We start from the raw sequence: 10,684 nt of genomic DNA, 5'->3' as shown, positions 1-10,684 counted from the left end.
CACACACACACACACACACACACACACACACACACACACACACACACGTAGCAGTAGTTTTCAACCTGTAGGTCGCAACCCCTTGGTTGTTCAAATGACCCTTTCACAGGACCATCCTGCATATCATATAGTCATATTACAATTCAGAAGAGTAACAAAATTATAGTTATAAAGTAGCATGGAGTATGATTTTTATGGTTGGGGGTCACTACAACATGAGGAATGGCATTAAAGGGTCATTGCAGTGGGAAGGATGAGAAAAACTGACTTAGAGTTTGTTCATTTGCTTTGCTTTTCTGTTCACAGTTCCACAACGCTCTTCTTAACAGTCTGGAAAGAAGACGGTGAAGGCTTTTGCTCCTACAAAGGAGAGGTAAGAGAGGGAGGGAGGGAAGGAGGGATTATGGAGCTTTCTGTTTCGCAGATGAATCAGGGTGCTGTACTGCTACCACACAAATTCCAGACACAATCTCACCAAAGAGCTCAGCTATAATAGTAGTGACTTCTTTATGTTTTTGCTGATAATGAAATTTCCTTTTTCCCTCTATTACTTAATTAGCTAATTTCCAGGAGTGAAATTATAAATTTAGCATTTGAAAAATCAGCTTTGATTGTAAATGTCTAATGAATATTGGTGAATTTGGGATTCTTCATGAAGAGCCTGCTCATGGTTTTCAGGGAACAAAATTAACTGTCATTTTCCCTCATATGTGAGAATGTAGCATAAAAAGCAGAACTTGTCTAATTCGAATTTGGAATACAGAGGAATGTCACAAAGAATACATAGATTCATGATGAAGAAAGACAACCACCCAAAACTTTTAAACTTCATTCTCTTTATCTACCCCAACAAGAAAATGCATCTTATAACTAAAATACTGTGTGTTTCATTAGATAGTGTAAAAGAGAACAGTAAAAAAAAATCAAGCATTAAAAATTTCTAGCAATACGTGTAAAAATTTTCACTTTAGAATGTTCATAGCTACAACTCACTTTTTGATCTTTTAAAAAATAACTATTTGAATTATAAGGGCACTAAAATATCAAATACACATTAGTTCTTTTGTGAGAAGCCTTTTAAAATGCTAGAATGTTACTTAGATAAAAACTCAAAATAATAAGCTTCCTTACTTAGCAGCTACCTATTATGTTTAACAGGCTTAAAATAAAATGTGTCAAAGATCAAGAGTAAGTTATCCGAGATGTCAAGTGCACTGGGTCAAAGGCACAATTTTATTAGGTCAGGAGTGATATAAATAAAATCTTATATGCCAAAGAAGAAGGGTAATAGGCACGGGGTATATAATGTAAAGACATCACGGGCGACAAGCAATAAGTTTAAGTAGAACACTGTGTTTACTATAGGTACCGTCACTGATTAAAAATGAAACTTCTATATGCTATATTACCAACACTGTTTTTCAGGAGGCAGGAACTTTCACTAAGAATAGTTACATGGATTAAGTAAGAAATTGAAAATTTTTATGATTTGAAATTGACAAAATACACAAAACAAACACATCAATCAAATGTCAGTCAGCACTGACTAAATAAGAGATCGCTGCTACAATAGATAACAGTGTATAAATGACGAGTGTTCACACTGCTCCACATTGTTTTAGCAGTCTACTATTCCTTCCTTTCCGTCTCTTCTCATTGCAATGAAGATAAAAAATTTATGTCTGAGTTTACGTAATAACATACTGCAGAATATTTTTTTCTATTTTACCAGTGGATAACAGCAAGTACTCTCACCAAGCTGACCCACAACTCCAGAAAACTTTTCCCTTTTAATTTTAATTTAATTCAAAATAAATAATATATTTAAACAAATGAATGGATTTTTTTGTAATGGAAGTAGTACCCCATAGTTTAGGTCAGTAATCCTCATTTAAAACAAATTCTATTTATAAAAATGGATACAGGTAGATAGTTTTTTTAGTTTTATTTGTTTCTTGGTTTTTGTTTGTTACTTGACACTAAGTTTCAGTCCCAGTCGGCCTATAATTCTAGATCTTCCTGCCCTGCCTTTGCCTATGGGTATTAATAAATTTTAATAAAACAATTACTGTAGTTTCACAGAAAGAACAGGGGCCAGATTCACAAGCTATGATTTAGGAAAGATATAACAAAGAATATACCATTCAGTATCATCTATATGAAGTTCCAAAATAGGCAGGACTAATTGATATCAATATACTAGCCACAGTTTAGGAACATTTCTGTGAATGGGCAAAAGGGTGATAGGAAACTATATGTTGTTCTAGGTAGTATAATGTGTACATATATAAACATCACTTAAGTGCTTGAGATTGGTGGCTTGACTAATGTATGACACACACTAAAAAAACCCTAACATAGGTAGCATCACCTCCCACATCTCCTCGGCAGGAATCTGGGTCCTTATGAGTAACCTGTCTGAGTCACTCAGTCTCCCATCAGCCCTGCCTGGGTCAGAGTCTATGAGTCTGGACATCTTTGAGCCTGTGGCCATGAAGCCAGGAAAATCGAAGATGGCTAGAAAACTTGTAATTAAAAAAAAATCCGGACAAAACCTTAAAGATCTAATTGGAGTATTCTGTAAGGTGTATCAAATATGCTCTCCTGATCAAGAATGCTGTGTAGATGTGGTCAATATGAACTGTACAGCTCTATACTGCTAAGAGTTATCGTCTCAAGAAAAATAGAAAATATCAGACCTGTACGGCAACTCACACCATCCAGAAGTCACTTTTTGATGCTGTTGTTAATCTCTTGGTAGATGGCCTCATTTGTGACAAGAACAGTCTTTTGTTTCTATAAGTTATGGTTGGAAGTGGAAAAGCTCATACAATGACAAGTTCTCTAGGGAATAAAGGACTGCTTCTTCATTGTTTGGACAAAAGTTTGTAACATGGTAATTTCAAGCAAAATGTTACATTTTAAATCTAATGATAGGAACAGTATAAACATACAATGCAAAAATGATGCCATGGAATATTTGAGAACAGAAGCCCTACCCATTCCAAAGATTCCCTCTAGCAAGCAACAGGTAGATCCAGAGTTTGAAGATTACAGTAAATATACAAGAATTATGCAAAGCAAAAGTTAACAAATACCGTGTCTATGGCATATTTGCCTCTTACATTGGAATCTATAATAATTACAAATGATCTGTGGAAGAAATTTGATCCCATAACGCCCAAATGGCTGCAGTACCACTATAAGAACACAGAGTCTGCACTCTCACAGTGTAAATGTTCCAAGAAGAACCACAATATATATGTTTTAGGGTGAACAGAACTAGAAAGAGCCATTTGAAGGCTTTCTCAGAGGTCAAAAAACAAGATACGTTGCCAATGTATAGTCTACTGTTTTCCACTCAGCATTAAACTAGTCCAAGCTACCCCAGATGCCAAGAGAGACATGTTACAGGAAAAAGAACAAATGATTATCAGCCAGTGGTCTCTGGTGAATCTTTCTGGATGCGACAAAACTAACCAGACCGAAGCAAATGGTAAGAGATTAAATGAAGGTGGAAACATTAATCAGTCAGTGGTGATGCTAAGAAAATAATGAAGTCCTGAAAAGAACCAACTGTATGGGACTAACAAGATTGCTGCAAATCAAGATTCAAAGTTACCCATCTGTTCAATGAGGGAAGGACGGGAAAGCTGATTGTGTATGAATACAAAGGCTGAGGACTATGAAGAAAGCTTCCAAGTCATGAGATTTGCTGAAGTAACCCAGGAGGTTACGTAGTAAGACCAGTAGACAAGATGGTATGTGGGTTGATATCAGAAGGCAAAGCACAAACCTGATTAGGGAGGGTGATTGGTTGGAGATGAGCCACTGGTGCCTGAAATGATTCTATAGTTTCTTGTCATTGCCCCTGTGCAAATTTTTGGATACCAACCAGAGACCCTTCCAAAAGTGATAGAAGTTTTAGAGAAATGACAACTATGACAACTGATGACCAAGGAGCTTAGCAAACAATGCATTATTTTCAAGGCATTATAAAAGTATTTGACAAAGCTGGTCTCAGACCTTAAATCAGAAATAGAATGACTGGAGAAGAAAAACAAAACTTTGAAGTACAAGAGTGAGGTTTTAGAGAAAAAACTATGATCTGTGAAGACAATAAGTATGATCTGCAGCAGAAACCTGAAAGGCAGAGTAAGAAGCTTCAGTGAAAGTCTTCTGACAAGCGCACATGAGGATGAGGTTCTAAGACATGCTAACAGATCAAGTGTCAGGAGGATTGTGAGCACCAGGGAGCAGCTAGCCAGCTGGAAAATAAACTCTGTGTCAAGGATGAAAAGCTCAAGCAGTTGAAGGTCACAGTAACTGAACCCAAACCTAAGAAGCCAGAAACACTCCCAAGAGTGCAGCCAAGAGAAATGTTCAGAGATCAGTATCTCCATCACCCATGGCTAATACACTAATTTCAGTCAAACACAGAGAGTCTTACTCTGCAGACTCTGCAGGGATCATACAGGTAGATCCTAAGTCTTCCTCTAATGTGCCAAGTGGAATGGTCATGCAGTCACACATCACTCACATCACCACAGTGTCCGCTGCAAATGAAAAGTCTAGCTAACTGTGAAGAGTCCATGCTGACCCACTAGGTACTAGCCTCCAATGGGGAGATTCAGACTAAAGTCATTAAGAGTGATTTTAACAAGCTGTTGGGCAATCTGTTCAGTTTATTGATGTTGAGACTTTAAAATAAGAATCACCAATCAGTAGACAAAAACAAAGACCACCCACAGTGACACCACCTCAACCAGAAGGTACAGAGTCTGAATGGACCTATGTGGAAACAAGGTGTTCTCTGGCTCTGGAGATGAGAGTAGGATCTCAGCTGGGATCCCAATACCAGTATTGTGCACAACCCAAGTGGAAAAGGCCTTGAACTAACAGCCCCAGTATTAGAATCTCTTCGTTCATGTTGCTATTTCTCCAAAGCAGTGTCAGAAGCAGTGTGTGAGTCATTTTACAGAAGAATGTATCTAGAGAACATTGAATTTTTTGACTTTTCCAACTGTTCTAAATATTTTCTAGGTTTCTTAAATGCTGCTATTGATTGGTTGCAAAACAGTATCTTAAACATATCTAACAATTAAGATTTTCAAAATGAAGATGGTGACTATGCAATCTTTCCTGAGCATACTAACAGATGTTTAACAAGCATGACTTTCACATTCCTTAGTAGCTTTAGACACTTTGTATAATAGAGAGAATTCAAAAATATCATCGTAGTTCAAGAACTGCCTAATAGAAAATTACAAACATATTTATATTATAATCATTTTAATAAAATTATAAAATTTCAATACACAATGATTATAGGTAAATAAATAATATATTCCTAAAACTTCATAAATGGTTTATTAATACAATATTAACCACTTACATGATATAGACATTGATCTATGTTTTCTAAAACATTTAATAATCACTGATGAATTTTTGTCTCAAATTAGTAACAAAATATTATAACCGCTTTTTTTCTTTTTTTTATTGGATATTTTATTTATTTACATTTCTTTTTTTCTTTTTTTTTTTTGTTTTTTTTTGGTTTTTTCAAGACAGGGTTTCTCTGTGTAGCCCTGGCTGTCCTGGAACTCACTCTGTAGACCGGGCTGGCCTCGAACTCAGAGATCCACCTGCCTCTGCCTCCCAAGTTCTGGGATTAAAGGCGTGTACCATCACCACCCAGCTATTTATTTACATTTCAGATGTCATCCCATTTCCCCATTTCCCTTCCCTAGAACCCACTATCCCATCCCCCTCCTCCTTTTTGCTTTTATACCATTTTGATTACACCCATGTATTAAGGTCAGTTTTAGATTGAGGGACTAGCAATACAATAGATGCAAATAGTCAAGGAACAAGCAAGACAATAAACACAAATAGTCAAAGAACAAGCAAGGCATTACACTCAATTACATGAACACTTCCATGATCACTGTTTCTAAGGGCTTATCAGGATGGCCAAAATATCTGAGCCTACTTCCCTGTCGTAGCTCAAAGCCATTTTCATGTCTGAAGCCTAATTTCTTGTTCTAGCCTAAGATTTAGATTCCTGCCTGAAATGACTTCTTTGTTCTATTTTATGTGTATGTGTGCATATGCCTATGTGTGTCTACATGTACATGTAGGTGCTCACAGAGGCCAAATGAGGGCATCAGATCTCTTAGAGGTAGAGTTAAAGGCGGTTGTGAGCCGCACACTATGGCTGCTCAAAAACAATTCTGGTTCTCTACATTTCGTGCTATTAACTAGAGAACTACATCTGGAGTACCTTGTTATAATTTCTTAAACTTTTTGAAATATGTTTTATTCATTTATGGTATGTGTGCACACTTAGCTGTGTATCTGCCATGGCATATGAGTGCGGGCTAGAGGACAATTTGAGAAAGCCAATTTTCTCCTTCCACCATGTCAGTCTCAGGGATCAAACTGAGCATGACAGGTTTAGCTGCATATGCCTTTATTGTATGAACTATCTATCTCACCAGCACAAAATACTGTAACTTTTTTTGTATGAAAATTATATAAGTGATAGCAAAAATCTTGTCTGTATAGTTATTAATATATGTACTAAGATAATTAAATACCTGCTTATTATATTAATATAGACATTAAGTACTAAGCATGGTTCTAAATAGCTATACAAACACACCCAAGTAAGGAACCCATAATAAAAGAGCTCATCCTAGGTAATCAATTAATAATTGTACAAGGACACCAGTCAGGCTTACCACTTCTTCATCTGAGAGTTCACGCCCCTGGATGCTGCTATTCTCTCTCACCACTTGCTGATGTTTTTTCCCTTTAATGTGGCTAAAGAGATATACTTCAGAAGAGATCTAAAAGCACAAAATCAAATCCACAGCAATCAACATACCACTGCATCCAGTGCTAAGAACTAAACATTCAATCTATTACATTATATACAAATACAGATCACTCTAGGATAGACAGACAGACAGACAGACCCATCGATCGACTGATCAAAATATTTTCCTTAGAATTCAATTCTCAGAGTATGTTTAAAGATTTGAACAACATTGAAACCCTAGTTTTTGGGTTTTGGTCCCAATCCGTTAAAATATTGGTTTAGTCTACCATTAAGCTGGTAAACAAACATTTTAGTACCAACTGCAAACATTGGCACTTTGCACTGGCATTCCTAACTGCTATTCTGAGTACTTACTTTTCATTTAAAATCCTCATAGAAGTCAATAGCACTTAGTAGATGCCTTAGCACAAGATTTAAAAGGCTGGAAGCCTTTTAATAAATTTTAGCAATAAATTATATCACCAGACTGTTAATAAAGACAACCACCTACCAGGACATTGCAGAGAGAACACTGCTTCTTTCTTTCATAAGGGGTCAGTTTAGGGGCGTAATCAGTGCTTGCATGCCGCCCACTGCTTAACTCAGCAGCTTTTTCTTTCCTTTGCTCAATCTGTTCCATGTGCCTTCGAATGCTTTCATCATGCTGGAGACAGGATCATGGTGTGAGAAACTTAAAAAGTATTCAGATTAACTAAGAACTTGGAAAAAGACTTTCCATTAAAACTTTTAAAATAATTCAAAAGTGCCTTGTTTTGATACTAACTTTCACACTAAAGAACAAAGCTTAATTTTTTAACATATCACAAGTGGACAATATTGCTTCTTAAGATGTGCCCTAGGGGAGGTTAGTATATGCTTTAGGAGAATACACAAATTTGGAAAACAGTAAGTTACAGATGACCAGATTTTTAACACAGAACTTCATACATCCACTGTGACACTGTGCTTAGTGACTCAACACTACTGGCTACTCAGAGGTAGAATCTGACAAAGACCTACATCTACCCCAGCCCTATTACTACTTTTTCACCTCAAGCCACTAACTGAGGAAAATCTTTTTGGGTTTCATGCTATTTTGTATAACCAGAACACATCTTACGCAACTGTATTTTCTACATTCAACTAATCTTTTAAGATTAATGTATTATTCTCCCTGATCTTTGATATGCCAAGCATCTTCCTCTATCCTACATTCCACATAACCCTACCTCTATCATGCAAAAGTTAACCAACTCATATCTGAATCTCACACTAGATTAGGCACTTCCTAAAAATGGGAAGACTATCTTATAAATATTTGCTGCATTGAATTTAAAAGAAAGACAAATTCCTATGACCCTACAAATGGTAAAATATAGTCTTTCAAATTAAAAGGTTACTATCTCTAGTATATAATATCAAATATCTCTAGAAGAGTCAATATGCAAACCATTGTGATACAGTATAAAGTACTCAGATAGCCGAGACCACTTACATGTTATAATATCGATAACATTTTTCTAGAAAGTAATGGTTTTTCAGAATCTTCCAAGTTAGAACTATGCAATTAAAAGCATTAACATTAAATGAATAATTAGAAAATGAACTAGATAATTAAAATAACAAAACATTACTAGTAAGGCCTTCAAGTTACTTATTAGTTAGTAAGAGGAGACACTGAGTGTCTTTATTGTCGCTCCATAATGATTCTACAATATCAAAATGAATTTTACAGTAAACTTAGTTTTCAAACAGTGGAATTTAAGTCAGTCAAAAACATTTATTTAAAATTTATAAATACAGATTAACTCAATTTTTATTCCATTGACTTTTAAAATGTTCTCCATCCACTGTAAGCTCTAAAATTTCAAATTAAAATAACATGCTATTCCAACCTTGAGCTGAATTTTTTTCTGCAGCTCTTCCATAGCTTCTTGCTGAGCTGCTGTGAGTGCTGCCAACCGTTCTTCCCTGTCTCTGTCAGAACAAGTCAAATCTGTAAGTTTACCTGCTTGGAGCAACAAGTCTCATCTCATGAAACCAAAAAATATCATTTCAATGTAAGGCTTATATACTCTAACAGGAAATTATTTAAAAAATATCCTAAAAATATATTATGTCTCACACATATTGCCTCATAAATATTTGAGAAGTATTAAAGATTTGTTTCATATTACTGGTTTTTGGAGGTGGTTAAGCAACATAGATGATTAGCTATGAAAATAAATTTCTGAACCAAAACTGGCCTAGAACTATAAGTACAAAATGTTGAAAAGATAATTTATACTTTTCTCTCATAAAGTTTTATTAACATTACAAGAAAACAACAGGAAAGGCATAAACTGAGAAGCTAAGAGAACAGAAGAGGAAACCATGATGCACATTACTCCAGGAAATGGACCTAAGAAACAAACTCTTATAGTCATTTTAATATCTAACAAAATATACTTGAAACCAAAACTAATCAAAAGAGATGAGAAGGACACTAAATACACATCAACGGAAAAATCCAAGAGGACACTGCAATTCTTAATATCTCTGCCCCAATCACAAAGGCACACAAGTTCATAAAAGTACCATTAAACAGATTAAATCACATAGGGACCCCCCTCCCACCCCCACCCTCCACACACTGATAGGGAGGCTTTAACCTCACTCTCACCAACAGTCAATCCAGAGAAAAACAAAACAGTGATGCTGGAACTAATGGACATGATAAACCAAATGGACCTAACAGATATTTACACAACATTTCACCTAAATACCCTAACTGAACACCACAGATTCAAGCTGAGTATCAACAACAGAAAGCTTACAAATTCATGGAGACTAGACCACTCACTACCGAATGAAAAATAGGTCAAAGCAGAAACTCAGAAAGAAAGTAAAGACTTTCCAGAATTAAATAAAAATGAAAATACAACATACCCCAACTTGGAACACAATGAAGGTGTTGCTAAGAAGCAAGTTCATAGCACTAACAGCCTACCTAAAAATTGGAGATGTCATAGAGAGAGAGAGAGAGAGAGAGAGAGAGAGAGAGAGAGAGAGAGAGAGAGAGATCATATCCTAAAGAAGTAGACGGCAAGAAGCCAAGAAGCCAAAGCAGCAGCATTTAGAATGGGAAACATTTTCACCAACCACATGTCAGATGGAGGGCTAATATCAAAAATATATGAAAAACTTTTTTAAAAACTAAATATCAAGAAAACAAATAACCCAATTTAAAAATGGTATACAGATCTAAATAGAGAATTCTCAAAAGAAGAAACTCAATGGATGAGAAACAAATGTTCAACATTCTTATTAGGAAAATATAAATCAAAACAACTTTGAGATTTCATCTTACATCTGCCAAAATGGCTTAAATCAAGTAATAGCTCGCTCTTGTGAGAATGTGGAAGTGCAGACTTGTATAGCTACTATGGAAATCAGTGTGGTGGTCCCTAAGGAACATGGTAATCAAGATACCTTAAGATCCAGCTATACCACTCTCTGGCATATACCCAAAACTGAAGGATATACATTTCATCCTACCACAGAGACACTTCAATCATGCTCATTGCTGCTCTGTTCAAAATAGCCAGAAATCATAAACAACATATATGTCAATATTTCTTCATAAATGGTTAAAGAAAATGTGGTACATTTATACAACAGAGTACTCAGCCATATAGAAAAGAAAGAAAACAGGTGGGAGGAAAGAAGGAAGGAAGAAATGGAGGGGGGAGGGAGCAGGGGAGAGAAAGTGAGGGAGGGAGGGAAGGAGGGAAGGAGAGAGAGGGAGAGAGAGAGGGAGAGAGAGAGGGAGAGAGGCAGAGAGAGAGAGAGAGAGAGAGAGAGAGAGAGAGAGAGAGA

The 10,684-nt window shown here is 36.0% G+C and overlaps 1 protein-coding gene across 1 annotated transcript in view; it reads right to left on the bottom strand.

The window, feature by feature from the left end:
* Scaper (S-phase cyclin A associated protein in the ER) overlaps window positions 1-10,684 on the bottom strand; it is a 308,858-nt gene that overhangs the window by 204,661 nt on the left and 93,513 nt on the right. Inside the window, exons 17-19 of the mRNA XM_028781560.1 lie at window positions 8,722-8,803; window positions 7,338-7,490; window positions 6,747-6,854 (exon numbers count right to left, since the gene is read on the bottom strand). Of these exons, the coding sequence (XP_028637393.1) occupies window positions 6,747-6,854; window positions 7,338-7,490; window positions 8,722-8,803 (343 nt within the window). The remainder of the gene's footprint in view (window positions 1-6,746; window positions 6,855-7,337; window positions 7,491-8,721; window positions 8,804-10,684) is intronic.

Source organism: Grammomys surdaster, unplaced genomic scaffold (genome assembly GCF_004785775.1).
Source record: "Grammomys surdaster isolate TR1022 unplaced genomic scaffold, NIH_TR_1.0 472, whole genome shotgun sequence".
Taxonomy (NCBI): Eukaryota; Metazoa; Chordata; class Mammalia; order Rodentia; family Muridae; genus Grammomys; species Grammomys surdaster.
Note: the sequence above shows the minus strand (reverse complement) of the source record. Positions and strands in the feature narration are given on the sequence as shown.